Below are 20,224 nucleotides of genomic sequence, written 5' to 3'. Positions count from 1 at the left end.
CGCGGGACGGGAGGAAGTCTGCCTGACTTCCCACACCCTTGCGGAGTAAATGTTAATCCCCTGAAGATGGCGTTTGTCCGTAAGGGTTCAGGAAATTCCTGCACGGAGCATCAGCTGTGTGCCCAGGAAGTGAGGACGGACAGCCGCGGGGACCGAGCAGCACACGGCGGGACAGGCCCCCCTGCTCTGGGCCTGGGTTGAGAAGCGAGGTCTTGTCGAATGCGCCCGGTTCCCTGGGACAAAGCGAGACCAGGGTTACGACAGGGGACCGCGGGGCATCGGGACACAGTGAGGCGACCCCGCGGTGGCTGAGGCAGCGGCAGGTGCGGGCTTTAGTTGCCGTCTGTAAGTAGCTCTGTAAGTAGCGCTTGAGACCCGGCACCGCATCACCACCGAAAGCTGGCCCGCGCTGTGTAGGCCAGGGCCCGCCTGAGGGGCGAGAGGCCATGTGTTGGCTCCCTGTCGCCTGCTGGCGGTCCCGGTGTTCCTGGTCTCCCTGCCGCTCTCTAAGGGCACACAGAAAGTCGCCTTTTCTCGAATCTCCCGCCTCTCACTCAGCTGACCTCATTCCTAATCCATTCCAGATAAAACAGGATTTTGATGGGGATCGAAAGTATTTCTGTGTTCATATTTGAGGGGAATCCATACGATTTTTATCCGTTGTTGTGATACTAGTTATCAGTTATTGCTGCGCTCACGCCCTGGAGGGTGGACCTCGTGTCTCCCCTCGGCTCATGGCTCTGGGGTCATTTCTGCGACGCAGACCGCGCAGGAGGCTTGGGGCCAGGGGCCGCAGGGGCGGCCTGCAGGCTGGCTGACTCAGGTTGACCGCGTCCTCGCCTGACGCTCCCAGCGGTACCGGCTGTGAAGTTGACGGTTTCAGTGAGTGTTTCTTCATTTGTAATGATTGATTCTTCTTTATTCCTGATGTTTATTTATAAATATAAGATTGAAAGGATGATTGTAGTTACACACTAAGTATTTTGACAGGAAAAATAAAATATTACCAGTAATGTCCGTATAAGCATGGCTGGTTGTAGTGTGGCTTTATGATAATCTGTTGCCACTGGAGACCGTTCTGCTTTGTAGACATTTGTGCACTGCAGAGTGTCGACTTGTGTATTTTGTCTCTTCAGGGTCCGCGTGCTGGCCCTGAAGCTTTTAGCGTGTCAGCTTACAAGGGAAGAAGGCGCCGATCGAAAGCGCCCTGCGATAGATGCCAGAGTCCTCTCCAGAGTTACTAATTTATTTGTTGTGAAGAAGCCTATTGAACTCAAACTGGATGACAGAAGAGAGCTGATTATTAAGGTGACTGTGACTTTTGGGTTTATCTCTGTGTGGTTATTTGATCCATTCGTGTGTCACATCTTACGTTTTCTTCCTTAGTTTGTGTTCTGCGCCGACAAGGGAGGGAAGCGGTAGCTTCAAGTGTGGTTACTCACGGCTCCTTTGAAATCGTGTTCTGGCTTTATCTGGTCCTTGGACACCCTTGTTTACTGGGCAGATAAATTTCTTGAGTGTCTACTGTGTGCCAGGCACCTTGTCCTTTTTCATTTAACATGCTGCTGGAAGCGCAGGTAACTTGAATAGGGTCTTCAGTACAGCATGAGGCCAGGGCAGTGGGAAGGTCGCTGGCGTAACGCTCTTCAGAATTCTTGTTCTTATGTTGGGACTTGCCTGTAACAGGAACAAAGAAAACGTTCCTATGGTAAAAATTTTTAGCCTCTTCATTATCAGAGGAAAAAAATAATACAGGGGCAAAGGCAGTTTCTCTTCTAAGGGTAGGGCAGCGCCCGGCCTGTGGCAGTGCTGGGGGGCCTCGGGGGATGCGTGATACGGTGGCTTTTCTAAAATGGGGGAGCACAGCAGTGCTCTTCCAGCCGCCGCGTTTGGGGCCGCCGGCCAGCCGTGCAGGAGGTCGGAGAGCCTTCCCCGGGCCAGGGCCAGGTCCTCTTGGGGACTCCCTGTGTCCTAAGCATTGGTCGTCCCTCCTGTGCCCTGTGTGTGGTAGGCAGGAAGGCTGTTCTAGAACTGTCTCGTGAGTCCCCGTGAAAGCAGCAGACGACAGCGGGTGGGGGAGAGGAGAGGTGTTGTCTCCATCCTTTTCTTCTCCCCCTTCCCGCCTGAGTGTTGCGGCCTCGCACCCCATTCCGGTGTGAACGTCAGTCAGGGACTGGTGTTGGGGGCGGCCTGGCCGGGTGCTGGGCGGCAGGTCCCAGAGGCCGTGCGCTTCCTGGTCGGGGGAGGGAGGTCAGGGCAGAGCCCAGGGAGTTCCCGTGGCCAGCGTCTGAGCCGCAGAGGCTCGCCAGTCCGCGTCCTCGGTCCGAGAGGGACCGCTGGTGTCGGGCGGCCGGCTGCCCCGCCGGGACGTTTCCCATGGCCTTCTTTGGGTGGCTCATGGGCTCGGAATGACTTCCAAGCAAAAATATCCAGTAGGAGAGGCTCGTTTGAGACCACGGCTCTTTGTTTTAAATCCTAAGTTCCTCCCTGACCTAGCACATTGTTATTGCAAATGTTGCAAATTTACATGTATGTAAATATGTCATTTCTGGAAGCTGACTTTTTGAGCTTTGTTCTTGTGGTATGAACTATAACGTTTTATTGGAGCATTGGAAGTAGATGAAAGAAATTTTTTTTTTTCTTTTGGTTTGCAGTTGGAGACTGTTGAAAAGGTGTATGAAATCTTTATCTCAGATGACGCTGACCTTGTGCTGAGGAAGTCAGCCGCGGAGCAGCTGGTGGTGATTTTGCAAGGTAATGTCTGGGGGCTGTACTGGCTGGCGAACTGCGGCCCGAGGCCTGGTCGGACCCTTTGACAGCCCTTGAGTTAAGAATGGTTTTTATGTTTTTAAAGAGTTGTTAAAAAGGAAAGAAAATAAAAAAATATGGGACAGACCCTTTGTGGCCAGCAAAGTTAACCTATTACCATCTAGTTCTTTACAAAGGAGTTTGTTGACCCCTGGTCTGCATTCTCATTATTTTACCTACAGAATGTCATTTGATAGAATTATTTTCCTTCTAAGAGATTGATGTAATTTTAACAGTAATTGCATGTTCCTTTCTCAGTTTACCTAGTAGATGATGTTTTCAATCTGTTCCATCTTGCTTAGAGAATCAATCAAACAGTACTGTTTGTGGGTAGGTAAACTAATAATAATGTACTGTAACTGTGTTTTCTTTAAAGGCTTATTTTAAAAAACACTAGTAAAATATATACTGTTAACTTTGTAGTGTTGTTATTCCATTCTTTGGGCTAGTTTTTTATTTTTTTTCCTATATTTGTAATATATAATTTATCTTTCCTACTAGAGAGAGAGAGTAACTTTGTGTTACATGAAAAGATTTTTCTGATTTGGAAGATGGGGCACGGTTGATATTGCTGTCCTGCATTAGCAGGAGCTCGGATGAGAGAGTTATTTGAAAAAACATATGCAATCTGTTTGGGGCTTTAATAATAATAATAACACAGACTACAGAAAAAGAGGCTCTAAAAAATGTGATGAGCCATGACAAGAAAGGTTTAAAAACTTTTAGAAAGTGCTCTTTCAGTATTATTAACATTTCAAAAATACAACGTATAATTTTGGTGTACACTATATTGGGGGTAGTGAAAACTACTTTTCTAATAAGTGCCAGCTAAAGATATTTACAGCAATAGCTACTGATCCAGTACGAATACGTGTATTTGTTTCTCAATATGTGTGTTCATTGAGAGTATAGGAGAACAAATTAACAAGATTTGTTATCAAATTATTAAATGCTTGTCACTAATCTATAAGCACCTAGCGTTCTGGAGCCAGTGAGACTGCCTGTGTGTGCGCATGTCTTCGTCTGCTCAGGCTGCGGCACTAAGACACCGCAGACGGGGGCTTGTAAACGAGACCCTTGCTTCTCTCGGGGCTGGAGCTGGCGCCCGGGACCCTGGGGCCAGCGGACTGGGGTCTGCTGACAGCCTCACCTGAGAGGGCAGGGAGCCCTCGGGGCCTCTTTCGCTAGGGACACAGAGCCACCTCGTGACCTGGCCTCCTCCCCGAGGCCCCGCCTTCTAATCCCGTCACACTGGAGATTTGGTTCCTGCCTAGGAATCTGGGGGGACATAAATATCATAAATATTGGGTCCATAGCAGCGGGTGCACACACACATACACATACGCTTATGAAAATTCAATCCCTTTCCCTTTATATTTGCTGTTAACAACTAGAGGTTAGACATCTTACTAGTAGAAAAACGATCATGTTGCAAACTGTTTTTATACATTAACTTGTGAAGAATTCTAAACATTTCGAGGTAATGGATTTAGAAAAGAGAAGAATTGTCAATGAAACAATATAAACACAATAATATGTCATGTACAAACACAAGGACTCATTTCTGTGCCTAAAATTCTAGTACTTTTCGGAGTCTGAACTCTTTCAATTAACTATTCTTTTTTTAACTGTTTTATTTTTTACAATACAGGGTAAGATCTGATTCTCGCTTTAAAGTTTTCAAATTGTTCAGAGGTTTATTAAGTAAAAACTTAAGAAGGGGAAGGGGCGAGCAGAGGAGCATGAAGAGAGCGCGTCCATGAGCGTGGACGACGGGCTGGGGCGATGCGGTTGCTGGGGGCGGGCGGGGTGAGCGGCGGGGGAAGGGGGGGCACTGCAGCTGAGCAGCAGTAAAAAATGGCTAAAGTTTTATCCTTGAATTTCAGCACCAGGTGTGACTGTTTTTAATAGTGTGAAAGTTATGTGGATGCCTGTTCTGTATTATTAAAACTACAAAAAATGTTCTTTAACTTTTAGTAACTTTTTTTTTTTTTTTTGCCTACAGATATTAAAATGCATGCTGTGGTGAAGAAGTTATGCTTAATTGACAAGATAATTGAGTATTTAAATGAGTTTGTGGGTCCGGATGGTGAGGTAAGACTAGTGGGTATCTAGGCACATTTTCCCAGATCAGTATTTTTATTAGTCAGATCTGAGAGTGAATTCAGCTGAATTTGCATGAGACCCTGGAGTTTAAGTCCTAACACCTACGACCTTGTTTGTTTGTTTATTTCCAAGATTGACGTCTGTATAAAGAAAAGCTAATCTTGAAATTTCCGTACGATGTGCACACAGAGGTATATACAAAGCTTAATGTTAGTGGAAATTAATTCTTAATATTTATTTGCGTTTTTGTTTCACACACTTCTGATAAAGCGTAACGTTTAGAATAGGTTAGTAAGGATGTGACAGAACAGCAGCACAGTGTACGTGGTGTCCCCTTCGAGTTGGCGACCTCGGGGCGACTGTGCGTGTCCCTCCCCGCCAGGTGGTGGGGTGCCTCATCCCGCCCAGCCTCGTGCTCCTGCGGAAAGTCCTCTGCGCGGACCCCGCCGCCCGGGAGGCCCTCGCACAGCGGCCGTCGCTGCTGACCCTGCTGTTCAGAGGTGAGTGGACCCGTCCTGCTGCATTTGAGACCGACCTTCAGCTGCAGGTACTATTGTTTAACTGCGGGGGACGTTTACTTTACATTTCACTGACTTTACTGGTCACGTAAAGGACCCGTTGCAATGGAAGCTGTTGAATACTTCTGTGCACGTTTCCCGGAGAACGGCCTCTCTCCCCTCTGTGCAGGATACTTGGCGCTTGAAGTCCATTCTTTGTAATATTTTATAATGTCACACTTCTTTTTATTTCTCAGTTTCCTTGATATTTCATGAGGACTGCACTGTTGTGACTGAGGTCGGAGCGTTGTTTTGTCTTCTGTTATTTGATGAAGTCTCGAGAATGGATGTGTGGTGAGTTTAAAAGGCTGTGGCCCGCGGTTCTGTGCCTGAGGTTTCTCATGCAGCCGTCCGGCAGAGCGTGGGATTTTCCGACCTAGGGCGCGTGTGCCTTCCGAGGTGGACGTGCCGCGGGGTGGTGGTGGGTTCGAGGAAGCCCAGTGGCTCCGAAAGTCATGCTGAACTTTTATTTGTGAATATTATAAGTATAAAATTGAAAACTACTGCAGTAATTTTTGCTAATGATCTATTTTTCAGGATATATTTTCAATTTTGTGTGTTTTTCTTTAATACTTTATTTAAAAAAACTTTAGGAAGATTATGAGGATGGTAATATCTGTTTGACACTGGCCTTGAGTGGGGTCAGCAGCGGGGGCATAGGTCCACCTGCCACCACAGCACTTGTGTTGTGTGAACCAGTTACCATACGCACTTCCTCAAGGAAGGTGTAGTTATGCTTCCTAAGCAGATCCCAGTCGCAGGGAATCTGTTAAAACTATTCTCGATGCTGGGGCCGGTCACCCTTGTGCTTGGCGTTTGGGTCGAGGTGGCAGAGTGAGTTGTGTTTGTTAGCCCGTGGGCCGCTCAGCTGTTCCTTTCCTTGCGTGTTTCCTTCCTGACGTAGGTCTGTCACTCCTCCTGGGACACCTTCTTCACCATCAGTCTTCAGTTTGCCTGTTTCCGTTTTCAGAAGGTAAAGGATGTTTCTCTTTTTCTTGAAGGTGAACTGTTGTTACGGAAATGGGACTTGGAAGCTGTGCATCTGTCACAGTTTTCATCTGGCACGTAAACCACATGGCTTGCAGTGTTGTGACGCGTCCTTCACAGGGGTGCCAGGAGCGCTCAGCAGGGGTCTGTCCCCATCGCCAGGCTCTTGTCTTGGTGGTGGGCTAGTTCACAGGACGTCCGAGTGCACACAACAGTGAAAGGCTGAGCCGTGAGCTCTGGTCCGCCCTCCAGCCTAGATTTAGCAGCTGTTAACACATGGCCTGTCTCGACCCCCTCCCCATATATTTATTTATATGCAGTTTTTCCTCCTGGCCCATTTGAAAATAAGACATAATTTTACTTCCCTCCTAATTATTCTAGCAGGTACCTCCTTAACTCTTAAATCAAGGACATTTTCCTACACAAGCACTGTCAACATAACCTACGTAAAGTATACAAACCCTGAGAGTGTGGCCGATACGTTTCCCACACACATACAGCCATGCCACTCCCCTGCATGTTAAGGCGCAGAACGCTGCTGGCGTGCCAGGGGACCTTCGCGCTCCCTCATTACCTTCCACCTCCCGCGAAGGTAACTGTTTTAATTCCCGTTGCTGTGCATCATTGTCGCTGGCTTTGCTCTTTAGGAACAGAGTATGTGCTTGCGTTCAGCTTCTTTGGCCCCCCGTGGGGGACGTGTCTGTTGGCCACGCTCCTTGCTCTGTAGGAGTCAGTGTAAGAACGTGCAGCCGTGCGCCCACCCTTCTGTCGGTGACGGGCATGTGCCCTGAGCTCATGTGGGCCAGGGGGCAGTCATATGCTTAGTCCATACTTCCAAACAGTCCTGGCCGCTGCACATCCTGCCCGGCCCCGGTGTCTGCCCCACCCGCTCTCTATTTGCGTTAGGATGTTTGTGCATCTTTGCCTGTAGTGGCCAATAGCTAGAAACGCCCCAAATTCCCAATGGCAGGAAGACCTGGTAAACGGACTGCGCTGTCTTCATGCACGGACTGCTACCCAGCCTGGAGGACCACCCTCCTCGCAACGGGGGTCTCATAGATGTGACAGGTGCCGCATCGCCACAGCACGTAGCTGAATGAACGCACGAGGGACAGCACGTAGTGTTGGGCATAAAGCAGGCTTTCATGTGTTAGCCGAATACCTTCTGTGGTTCGAAGGGGCACTGGCCCTCTCTGCAAACAGCCCTGTACGACCTCAGCAAGCCCCCCAGGGAGAGCTGACTGAAGCGACTTTGGGAGGGGAGAGGAGGGAAGAAGAGCAGGTGGGAACTCACCTCTGGATTGCTGTGGAATGGGGTGCGTAGAGCTAGCCCTCCTTTGTGGCTCGTCCTTTTGATTAGCATTGAGGCGTTGAAAAGTTTGTCATCATTTGTGTGCATTCTCTCAGGTACCACCTGCCAGTGCGTGTGCTTGGCCACCATGCTGTGAGCCCTTACTCCATCGTCCTGCCGTTATCTGCCGATTGTTTGGCCCTGAAGCCGGTCTCAGACATGCTGAGAATAGCCTGGAACCTGTCGTGGTATCACGGGACTGACAATCTGTTGAAGCACGTGAACTCTGAAATGAAAAGCCAAGAGTAAGCTGCTACATTTAGCTGAAAAAGCATTCACATTTAACCCATTAGTCAGGTTTTATTTTTTCTTTAGGTCAAGTAGTTTTTTTACTTACCGCCTCCTGATTCTGCTTTTGCGTTGGAGAGTGTAATTTCTACTTTGTTTTAAAGATTACATGTGTTCATTACTTTATAAATAAAGGGTCACATGAGGAAATTAAATTGGAAAGCACAGGGCACCTGTGCTGTCTTAACGGCGAGATGAAGTCGGCCCAGTTACTGGGCGTGAGTCACCAGGACAGGTGCCCCGGATCGGAGCACGAGGCCAGCAAGCGCGGGTAGGCACGCGGGCGAGGCGTGCTGAAGGCGGGGAGGGTTTCTTCTGAGTGTCTGAATTCTCTCATCCGCCTGGACCTTCCTACTTCAATGAAAGTCACTCCGTGGTGCTGTGGCAGGAACGTGTCCACGCGAGCATGTAGGATGCTGGCGTGAGGGCCTCACGCTGGCAGATACAGACCAGGCCTCCTTGTGGCTGTGAGCCAACCTTCGATGAAAGGAAAAGGAAGATAAAACAGAATTTTGGAGAGTTTACAATGAAAGGGAGCTTTGATTTTAATAGCTTTATGTCCTTTCTTTTTTCTGTTCCTTTAGATTTTCAGACACCTTGAGGTTATCCTCCGAGGACACCCTGGCGCTGACAGCGACGCACGCAGCGAGCGGCCTGGGGGGCTGCCTCCAGGCCATCGTTGGGGCTGCAGGCCACAGGGAAGTGAGGGCCGCGGTCACCAGCATGAGCTTTTACTTCCTGAATGACAGGCTGTCTTGCGAGGGCGGCGCTGGCCCACGTGGGGCTGCCCTGAGGTCCTTGGCTTGGCACAGCGCCCTCGGCAGGTCAGTGGGGGCGCCCGTCTGCGGGATTCACAGACTGGGCTGAGCTGCGTGTGGATTCAGCACCGCAGCTTTGGAGATAAGAGCGTGTGGTCTTCCGGTTGCCATTGTGAAAAAAATATTTATATAGAAGGGAAACCCCAGGATTTCTATCACTTGTAATACATATCTGATAGCAGAAGCAAAAAATTTTAACCTAATCACTGTGTTTTAGAAGGACTTATTAATAAACTTAAAACAATTTTTAAAATATCCTTATGGAAAATTTTGCTCTTATAAAAGTAAATGACTAAGCTGAGACATGAACGAACAAACGGAATGTTTATTCCTGTCCATATTATCAGTGACTTGAGACATCAGTGGGTTGGTAGTAGGTTTGGTACCCGTGGAGCAGGCCGTTTTATTTTGTTTTGCTCTTGCTTTTTTCCATAAGCAAGTGATCTTGCTTCTGTCCTTGCTGTGACTTGCGCCAAGTTTGTCGCCCAGTGTGGAGGTCTGTTTGTTGCTGTGGGGGAAGCGTGAGCCCCGCCCTGCAACCCTCTCGCTGCTCGTGAAACCAACAGAGACGCACTGGTGGGCAGCAGCAAGCTTGCGTGCTTGCCTCCCTGGGACTCCAGTAGAGAGGGGGCAGCTTCCTCATGCAACATACCGTGTGCCCTTCTCAGAACGCGAGGTGGAAGGGGTCCCCAGGGGCGAGCTCCTTATTCCGTGCGGTGCTCATGGCTCTGGCTCTGCGTCTCCGGTGCCGGCCGTGCACCAGGGCTGCCCGGGCGAGACCCGGTGCCTGCCTTGCGGGGGGCTCACCATGGTGCATGGTGGTTGGTTTAAACAAAGCTGCTCCTCAATATTAGATGATGTAAACGTACAATTCAGTGAGTTATATTAAAATAAAGGTAAAGGTTATGCGAAATTTGTCACTTCCCAGTTATTTTACGGCACTCCATGATTTTCTGTGCCCTCCAGGTTGCGTCTGTTCTGCGTTACAGAGATGGTGCTGTGCGTCTCTCCATAGCTCTGTGTCATGTTGGTGGCTGGCTCTTGGCCTCGGGGGATATTTACGCTGTGGAAATGGGCAAATGCAACAAAGCGGCGCCCACTTCTCAGCCGGTTGTTAAATATTTATCGACATACCACCGTATGAACCAGAAACCATGCTTGTTGTCTTCTCGATCGTAGGTTTTTACAGGTGCTTCCTGCTTGCACTGAAGATGAGAAACTGCTGATAGATATCGTACATTTCCTAAATAAGTTATTGAAGGAACAAAGGAAGAACTCATCAGTGGAACTTCTCAGCTGGCTTATGGAATTACTTCTTAGGCCCGTAAGTGTTGTGAAGGAATTTGGGTTTTAGGTTTGACAAGTGATGTATTGGAAAATTATTAATACTGTGTTATGGAAAGGTAAAATACTTATGTGGCCCGTGCTAAGACAAGTGCTCGTGTTGTGACAGAGGGCCCATGGCCAGGTGGCTTCCTTGATGTCGTTGTGACTGGGTTTGTTAAATTAAGAGTCTGCAGATGAATGGGACCTTCAGTCTTGCTGTTTAACAAAACCTATATCCTGTGAGTTTTTGCTGCAACTCTATTTTGAAGTGGGGGCCTTGGGGTGCGGGAGTGCAGACAGAACTTGGAGAGGCGGGGCAGAGTCCGAGGAGGCCAGCGGGGCGTGGGGGTGGGGAGGCTGGCGCGGAGGACACCGGGGCTCCGCGTCGGATGCGTTCACCGAGGTCTTTGCCCTGCGGCCCGGCCCCTCCCAGCTTCTCAGCCCACTGCGCGCTGAGGAAGACTTGCCAAGAAGCTGGCTCACTGTTGTTGCTGTTTATCTGTTTTGTTTTGTTTTTCAAACACCATATGAATTTACTTAGCAAAGATAAACCTTCTTACAAGTAATCACGGAAAAAACCACATAAAAATGAGAAAAGAGGGCCTGAATTGATACGAAGATAGTAGACCTTATAAGGCAAATATGTTCCATTATATGTTAATATATTTACAAAGCTTATTTAAAAACATGATTCTCTGTAAAAGTACCAAATGCCAAAATGGTGAAAATTAAAAAGTCTAATTGAGAATACTTTTTGGTTTAAGTTAGAAGTTCTGATAGAGAATACTTTATGAAGTATTTATAGATTTAAGAAATCTGTATGTATATGAATGTGTGTGTAAAAGTTGTTTAGATGTTTATTGTTTTCTACTTTTGTGTAGATTGGTGAAAATGAGGACTTTTTTCACAGTTACATCATACACCATAGTACCTTATGCGGACAGAGCTCTCAGCAAACATTTATTAACTCAGTAGTAAACTTAAGACATTAAGGAATCTATTCAGTTAATTATAAGAAAACAAGAAAATTTCAGTGTCATAACCTGTTAAAATTTAACAAAAATGGAAACTATGGGCCATATTACATATGCACGTATATACTTATAGACACAATTCCTAGAACTGTATTTGCTGAGACAGTTAAAAATTGCAAAGGTGCTTGTGAAGATGTCTTTGTTTTGAGGTTCCCAACGACCTCAGTGCCTTTGCGTTTCCTTTTGCCTCTGGCTGGCGCTCCCCTTCCCTAGATAGCTGTGCGCTGCCTGCCGCGCCCAGCGCAGGGCTCTGTTCAGGTGACCACGCGGTGTGACGTCCCTCCTTCCATACTGTCTCTCTCTGCCTCAGCTCTTCCTTCGCGTTCTGTATAGCACTTGGACGCAGAACAGCTTTGTTGATTGTAGGTGTACCCTGCTGGAAGTAGACTCCATGAGGACAGTTTATTTATTTTATTCACTGCTGTATTATTTTTATGTAGTCACATATGAGTTTCTTTATAGGTTCTAAATTATGTATCTCATTGGAAAGGTCTTTCCTACTCTAAGGTTTTGAGTATACACTCCTATGTTTTCTTTTATTACTTCTAAGGTTTTATTTTTGTTTATATTTTTTATTCCTCTGGTATTTTTTTTTTTTTTTTGGTGTAGATTATTTCCCTTCGTTTCAATTACCACCATTTTAAAAAACCACACTTATTTCCTATATGTACATGACTGTTTAGCTGGACTTTGTATTTGTTCTTTTGATATGCTCATATTTTCTCAAGATACACATTTTAAAGTTATTTTAACAATTTTTCTGTAATAAACTTTATTTTCTATATTTTTCTGGCCATTTTTACTTCTTTCAGATTGATTTTATTTCCATTTTGTGAAACTCAGGACAGGACAGTTGTCCAATGGATGGATATTATATGTGAATATTATTGGCTTCTCTGTGTAAGGCAAGAAATGCCTTAAACATATCTAAAAAGATAGGATAAACTCAGAAAAATATGTATAATACAAATGAGAGAGACAAAAGATTAACTACTTTAAAGTACACTTTTTGAATCTAATAAGATGATTAAACTTCCAAAGTACATAGACTCACTGTTCAGTAAAGTTTGCTCTTTCATTACTCCCTCAAGGAGGATTGCAAAAAACCATATGAATTTTCTCTTTTAACTATTAAAAAAAATTAGGAAAGTATTCCGAGGCAGTTATTTTCTGAACATTTTTAATAAAGCAAAACCAGTAAAGCCTAATGCCATTATAGTTCTTTTAGCTTTTAAGCATGTTTAAATATTCCAGAAATTAGATATTAAAATATTGTTAAAAGAATCTCTAGAAAGCTTTCCCTCTGAATGAGTTTTTTGATAACTCAAATTAGTTTTTGATCTACAAATATTTTATAACTTTCATCTTTTTACTCATTTTTTAAAAAGAATAAGCTCTAAAACAATCGCCTTCTTGGGTTAGAGTTCTTATGAGGATTATGGTTGCTTTGAGTTGTGAAATAGCGGATATAGTAGGCTTTAGTTTTAGAATCTTTCCTTGAAAATCTGTGCATTAATTAGAAATTAGCGTAAAAGACTTTGCATATAGTATATAACAATGGAAAAATCACTGCATATTAAAATATATTTTCCTAAATTATGTATAACTGTAGATATTAAAAACTTTTCGTTTAAATGATTATGAATTTTGTAGTGTGCTGAGTGCAGATATTGATTGTATAATTTATTCATAGTTTTGAAATTAAAGTGAAATTTGTGTGTGATTTTAGATGATTGTACTGTAATTTAATTCAGTTTCAGAAAAGATCTTTAGTATAATTGAATGTCTTTGCTTGACTCGGCGTAGTAGCAAGGCTGTCTCAGGAAAGCTTTTACTTTATTTCCTCTTATGTTATCATTACTAGTGTCACAAAATAATACTTCGAGGTGGGGCAGAGTGGGCTTCAGCATCCACTCTTGGAGGGCTTCCTCTCCAAATCCAACGCCACAGAAATTAAGTTAGTAAGTGTTTGTAATGACCGAGGCTCAAAATAAAGGAAGCCTGAAATCAGGCAGCCAGGTGTCTCTTGACATTTATCGTCTGAAGTGGGTGAAGGAGTGAGAAATGATTTCAGGTGGTCAGTAAAATAACATTCCCAAAGGGGTTGTTTTGAATGTATAGACAGACTATGAAATGATTGCCAAAGTAATGGTGGCAGAAGCTAACAAAAACAGGCGGATATGAATACCTGATTTGATGGGAGAGTGCTCATAGGAAATGTAATGATATTTGTGAGTACATAAAATAACCTGGAAGTGGTGAGTTATAACGCCTTTCTTGACAGGATGAGTTTTTGGATGGCAGTTTGTCAAAGTGGAACCATAATTTTTGGGGGGTGGCAGTTCAGAGCCGCACTGCGCATGTCCCTGTGTTTGGCCACTTTCCTGGGTGCCCGCGTGCTCGGAGTTCGTGGGGGCAGTGCACACCGTGCCGTGGTAGCTGCTGACGGCCAGAAAATCGGTTACATGCATGGTGGCTGTGCTTAAAGAACACAAGCCGCCGTTCCAGAAACTGCTGCCTTTTGGAGGCCAGCCGCGGCAAAGTAATGGCCGAACATCTGGTTCAACGTTAGGATTGAACACTAATGTCTGAAGACAAAACCTTCAGATATGATTAAGCACTTGAGATTAACAGGCATTAGTAGAGACATCTATTCTCTTTATTGCACCCGAGGAATCGCAGTGCATGCCGTACGTTAGAAGCGATGCTGCTGAGAGTCACTGTATCTGAATGCGAACGTGTAAATCCCAGAAGATAAAGGGAAAAAGGCTCAGCCGTTTCCAAGCAAAAACAAGTTATAGACAGAAGGAGATTCTTTGGAGGAATCTTTCAATTTTAGGTTATACATACTATATCAATATATTCATATATGAATCTGTATCCTCTACTAAATTTTTTATCTGTATATCAAAATCAAAAATTCCTGATAGTAAAGTTATATTTTGGTAAGATGGGGTTGGCATGAAAAACAGCTGGTTGACCTGGCCATGTGTATGGGGTTGGAGGGGCTGCGGGTCCAAGTCCGCCTTTGGTTCTGTGGGGCTAAGAATACTGTAGATATATATTGATTTTTATAATTTTATTAAATGCGTATCTTGATTGTCCTATTCATGATGAAACATGGAAGTTGTAGTTACGTTTCATGTCATTTTACTTGATCCAAATGAAGCAGTTCTTGCTCATGCGGTGGGTGCACGTGAGTGACTCTGAGTCAATCCAGTCAATCCAGTCCATCGTGAGCAAGGAGACGGTCGTGGGAAACCACTCATTGCCCCATTAGGGAGTAAACGTGTTCTACCCATTTCATGTTTTAGAGTCCAAACCCGCTGTTCGACCTGCTGGTTCTGACAGAGTCGCAGGCGCGAGAGGAAGCAGACGACGTCCGGGCTGCTGTCAGGCAGCAGCTCCAGAAAGAACTGGTGGCCTTCTTCAACACCCTGCTGCTCAGTTTCGCAGCAGTCACTGACAGGTACTGTGGCGTCGCTGGACGTCTGGGCATGTGGACAGAGAACCAAGTTCTCTTTTGAGTTCCAAAGAGTCTTTCTGCTTTCTTCAGACTACGAGGAGGAAAGACTTCAGTACTAATCAGTGTGGTGGTCTGTTTTTGTTGCAGTTGAATCTCTGATGTAGCCTGGTTGCAATTTCACACGCAGGGTATTTTTTTGTTCTTGAGGTTTCAATTCTTGGTCTCCTCTTAATTGTCGACACATCGCCCTGAGCAGTCATACCCACTTCTGTGACTTTATGAATATTTTGCAGTCATGCTTTTTAAATGTGGTTTTGACATTTTTTGTTTGTTTGTTTTTAAAATCAGGTGAATTTTACTGTTTATTTTGACCATTTGAAAGTGTAGAATTGATGGCTTTTGGTGTTTTCACAGTGTTGTGCCATGACCACTGTTTCATTCCAGAACACTTTCATGTCCCCCTAAGAAACCCGGTGCCCGTTGAGCAGCCTCTTCCCAGTCACCCCTTACCAAGGCGTGGCAGTGAGGAACGTTCCTCCCTTTTCTGTGGGTTTGACCTCTCTGGGAGTTTTCTGTAAATGGGATCAAACGATGCGGCCTTTTGTGTCTGGCTTCTGCCACCTAATATTGTGTGTTCAAGGACTGTCCATTTTATAGTGCCTGTCAGTGCTTGTTTCCTCCTGTGACTAAATAATATTCCCAGTGTGCCTGCGCCACATCTTGTTTTCCTGTTTATCCGTCGGTGGACCTGTGAGTGGTTGGCCCCTGAGGACTCTGACAACGCCGCTGCGAACACTCGTGTCCAAGTCTGACCGTCCACGCGGCGGATCTGTGTGGCCCGCAGCAGTCACGCCGCGTTCCCCCCTCCTGTGGGGGCCGCGTGTTCTCGGTTCTCCACATTCTCACCAACTTGTCTTTAACTCTTTGGAGAAACATCTGTGCAAGTCTTTTTCCTGTTTTTGAACTGGATTTTTGTTGTTGTTGTTGTTGTTGTTGTTGTTCAGTTGTCTTTAGATAGTCCATCCATTAATCCGTTATCAAATGCATGATTTGCAAATTTTTCTGCAGTTCTGTGGGTTTCTTTTCACTCTCTTGGTAGTGCCCCCTGACGCACAGAAGTTTTTAATTTGGTGAGGTCTTCCTGTGCTCAGACCCCAAGGCTCTGCTGGGAGGAAAGCCCCGGTCCCACACTTGTGACATTGTCTTCAACAAACTGAGGTGTCCAAACGGCCCTGGTTCAGCTCAACACCTGATCAGACCCAAAAGGTCAGCCCCTGACCCAAGTCCTGTGACCAAAGGGTGAGCTGTTACTCTGAGACAGCATTATGCACTTCACCCTTAGTAGCTCGTTATAAATACATGTGATACATACTCACAAATGAGAATTGTGAAGGAGCAGAAACTGTCTGCCATAACTAGTCATTAAAGTCATTAAAAAGTCATTAAAAAGTCATTAAAAATAGATCCATTGATGTCCGATATAAGAACTTTATTACTATTATTATTTATTTATTTTATTGTTCAAGTGCCGTTGTCTCCATTTCCCCCCACCCCCACCTCCCTCCTTCAGTCGAACCCCCCTTTGGCTTTTTCCATAAATATGAGAACTTTAAAGTTGCGATTATAAATAACATTATTTTAAATAAGCATAATAAATATTAGAGGAACATATGGAGAAGATTAATAAAACTATGGAGAATACCAGCTGCAGAGAAATGGAGAGTGCAGAAAAAGAACTAAATACAAATTCTACAACTGAGAAATACAATTTCAAAAATAAAGACTTCATTGTATGGGGTTAGCAGCAGACTAGACACAGTAAAAGAGAAGATCCGTGAATTTAGAGCACAAGTCAATACAAATTTCACCAGAGAAGGACACCTGGAAGCCTTCTGAGGTGCTGAGAATGTTTTCCATCTTGTTATGCTTAGGGGTTACATGTTGATATACATACAGAAAGCCATTGTGTAGAGTGTACCTAAAACTTGTGAATTTTAGTGCATGCAAATTATGCCTCAGCAAAGTACTGAAGAGAAGAACAGAGTGAATCCAAGGATGGGAAAGCCTGTGTACCCGGACTGGGATGTGTATAAGACCTCCTGGGGGGCTTGTGAAAGTGATAACGTCAGTGGCTCAGGAATCCACGCGTTCAATAAGCACCGCAGGCGGCCCTTGGACCAGGCTGGGAGAAACGGTGGTGTGGGCTGTTCTCTAGGTGAGCTTTGATGCTCAGGAGAGGAGTCGTTGAAACACCTTCTTTCACGTGTTGGTCACGAACAGGTTAGGATTTTTATTTGTTTTAGGATGGAAGATACTTATGCGTGCTTAGAGGTGGTTGGTCCCACGCCTATGGTAAGGGACAGTGAAGAGGAAGAAGGTGGAGGGGAGAAAAGCGAGGCAGGAGGTAAGGGGAGGCGGACGTACGCGGGCGAGGAAAGGAGAGGAGGGCAAGAGATGGGTATTGAGGGCGACAGAACTGAGTGAACAACGCGTTAGCAAAGGCTAGGGGACGAGAGAGAACTATGGGGTGCGAACTTGCCTTATGCTATTGGATTGTCTTGTTGACCTGTGAGAAATATGAATTTATAGACATATTTCAAAACTTTAAAAGCATCTGGATGACAGAGATATAAAAATTAAGATCTTTAAAAGTTGTATACCTGTGTACCTAGAATATGGGGTTAGAAAGGGTAATGCAGTCAGCCGTTGTCACTTTTGGAGTCTAAAGGTCTGTAAAACTGAAGAAATTTTTAGACTTTATTTTGTGTTTTCTTATACAATGATATCACTTCTGGGAATTACATCTTTGGATCCATGCCTAGCTACTTAAGTTCAGAGATTTTATTTTCTAATAGAAATTGTATCTTGATTGTTTTGATGGTTTTATATAAATTATGTGTCAAGTGCATTATAACCTTTCATTTTCTTTTATTTTAGCTTTCTGGGAAAAATACATTTTAGCCAATTAGAAATTCAGTTTTTTTAATGAGATAGTGAATTATTAAAAGTACAGGTTTAATATATAGCAATTAAACTAATTCAAAATATGCATTTAATTTTTCATTCCAACTTTTCGTATTATTGGGTGGCAATACCAATTTCCATTTATGTATTTTTATTTTTTAAGAAAGGATTCTCTTTGTTTTCAGAGACAGGGGAGGAAGGGAGGGAGGGAGAAAGAGATGTGTGAAAGAAACATGAGTAATTTGCCTCGTGCGCGATCCCCTACTTGGGATCTGCCCGCAGCCCAGGCATGTGCCCTGACTGGGAATCGAACCTCCGGTTCTCAGGATGACTGCTCAATCCACTGAGCCACATGGGCCAGGGCTTTGTAGTTTCCAATGTATTGCTGGTATTTTACATTCTACACCCAAGGTGGTGATTTAACAACACCTTTTTTTTTTTTTAAGTCTTCTTTGAGAGGGAGTATTTTCTGCCTGTTCTCGTAGTGCATGCTCTTCTGATACAGCGCTGGCAGGGACCCTCCACCAGCAGGAAGGCCGCCCCGCGGGCCCCCACGGCTGACCGCGCCCTTCTCTGCCTGCACAGGGCCTGCTTGGACCTCTTCCGCGCTTTCCAGACGCGGCTGGCTCTGCAGCTGCTCCAGTGCCTGCGCGTCACGGACGCGCCGCACTTCTACGGCCTGCCCTCGCTGGAGAGGACCCTGCGGGGCCTGGCGCACCTCACCGCGCTGCCGGGCTGGGGCTCCCATGCCGCCCGCGCCAAGCCTCTGGAGATTTGCGTGAAGTACTTGTCGGGGCTCCTGGAAGTGAGTCCCAGCCCCAGCGGCTGTCCCAGGCCTGACCGCAGCCCCCAGCTGGTAGTGGCTTACTGCTCGCTCAGGAGGGCCGCTTTTACGAATACCCTTATTTTCAAGAAAAGCAAGCTAAGGCTTACATTTAAGTCCTCACATTAGGGTGGTTTGCTCATTTACTTATATTGTTTAACCTATATATTTGCATCATACAACAGATATGCAGGAAATTGAAGAATGTAAACACATAGCCCAGTCGGTTATCACACAGTGACACCCACGGAAAATATGTTTTAAGAAGCAAGCTTCCCTAATGTGTTTAAAGTATGATTCAGTCTACAAGGACCTCATTTATAGCATCATTTGTAATGTGAAGGGCATATCCCTTTAGATAAGAAACATTTTGTTGTTACTGATGGAAGTGTGTCAAATCCTGAGAAATATGGGAGAAAAAGTTGATAGCTAATGATTTAAATAAGCATATACTTAAATATGAAATAGAAATCTGAGATTGTTCAGAAGAGGGGAAAAATGCTCATTTACATTTAAGCCATAATTCTAGAAAATCTAGCCTAACCCTGGCAGTCTGTAGGAGTTTCATATAGCTAGTGTTTTCTGAGTATACTTTTCGCAAGATATTTATAAACTCTTGCTTAAAAGAATTAAACATTTAAAGAATGTTATGAGTATTTTCTGAATCACTAAAATCTCTTAGGAGGACATTATCCATTCTTTATATAAGTTACAGAGGAAAACCATTTTATGATTTACTCTTAACAGATTTTTAAGTACATAGTACAGTACTGTTGACTATGTGTTTTTTAATTGTGGTAAAATGACAACATTTACCATCTTAACCATTTTTAAATGTATAAACTGTGATTAGGAGTCAATTCAGACGCATCAGTGGCAAGCGACATATTTAGCCGTATTGAGCACCTGGAGTAAAGTCGCTGCGAAATCGTTGGCCTTGTTTTTCAGGTCATCACCTCTTTTTACGTGGAGCGCGGAGGAAACGCTATGTCCTTCATGGGGAAGGGCGTCACCAAGAGCACGGTCCTCTGCTTGCTGCACTTGTCTCACGAGATGAAGGCCCAGGACCAGAGCTCGGTGAGCCTGTCACCTGAGCAGCTGCTAGAAGGGGGTGTGCGCAGCTGAATGCGTTTTCAGCCCAGAGGTTTCTCTCAGGCAGATCTCTTTTGTCTTTTCTCCTTAGGAGACAAAAATGATTTTTGACTAAGATGTTTCTTAGCAGTTGCACATTACAGAAATCTGAATTTTATTTGTCATTTATGTTGACGGACATCTGCCTTGTAGCCTACATTGATTCTAAATCACTGGGAAAATAGCTGTTCAGAAAAAACTGTTATGTTTAACTTTTTAAGGAGAAGCCAGTATTTTTGTTTGCCTTGTTTAGGCTAAATAATGATTTGAAGCCAAGTGTTTAGTATGTTTTTACTTTGTTTTGATTTTTTAAGATTCAGAGTTATTTGAAAAAACCTACATTTTATCCTTGGAAACTTACTTAATGTGGCCCTGTTCCCTTTTTTCTTTTTAAATTCTAGGAGTGGATGTCACTTTGGTTCCTGCCTTTGGGTGGTCACAGTGAGGAGCACACGCCCACCCAACAGGGGCTGGCTTGGCTGATTCCCTTATGGGTTGACCGGGACCCAGAGGTCAGTGGGAAGAACAACGAGTCCATTATGTGTAGATTAAGAAACAAATGAAA

At 44.8% G+C, this 20,224-nt stretch overlaps 1 protein-coding gene across 1 annotated transcript in view; it reads left to right on the top strand.

Annotated features, from left to right (window-relative positions):
• Positions 1–20,224, top strand: part of RTTN (rotatin) — a 96,356-nt gene that overhangs the window by 31,856 nt on the left and 44,276 nt on the right. Inside the window, exons 18-30 of the mRNA XM_054583779.1 lie at positions 1,137–1,308; positions 2,655–2,754; positions 4,814–4,902; positions 5,297–5,414; positions 5,669–5,765; positions 6,376–6,444; positions 7,866–8,054; positions 8,682–8,921; positions 10,095–10,239; positions 14,590–14,744; positions 18,291–18,510; positions 19,477–19,605; positions 20,061–20,171. Coding sequence (XP_054439754.1) covers positions 1,137–1,308; positions 2,655–2,754; positions 4,814–4,902; positions 5,297–5,414; positions 5,669–5,765; positions 6,376–6,444; positions 7,866–8,054; positions 8,682–8,921; positions 10,095–10,239; positions 14,590–14,744; positions 18,291–18,510; positions 19,477–19,605; positions 20,061–20,171 — 1,834 coding nt within the window. The remainder of the gene's footprint in view (positions 1–1,136; positions 1,309–2,654; positions 2,755–4,813; positions 4,903–5,296; positions 5,415–5,668; positions 5,766–6,375; positions 6,445–7,865; positions 8,055–8,681; positions 8,922–10,094; positions 10,240–14,589; positions 14,745–18,290; positions 18,511–19,476; positions 19,606–20,060; positions 20,172–20,224) is intronic.

Source organism: Pteronotus mesoamericanus, unplaced genomic scaffold (assembly GCF_021234165.1).
Source record: "Pteronotus mesoamericanus isolate MK-2021 breed Mesoamerican mustached bat unplaced genomic scaffold, CSHL_Meso_final contig_74, whole genome shotgun sequence".
Taxonomy (NCBI): domain Eukaryota; kingdom Metazoa; phylum Chordata; class Mammalia; order Chiroptera; family Mormoopidae; genus Pteronotus; species Pteronotus mesoamericanus.
This window is presented reverse-complemented; position numbering and strand designations above follow the sequence as displayed.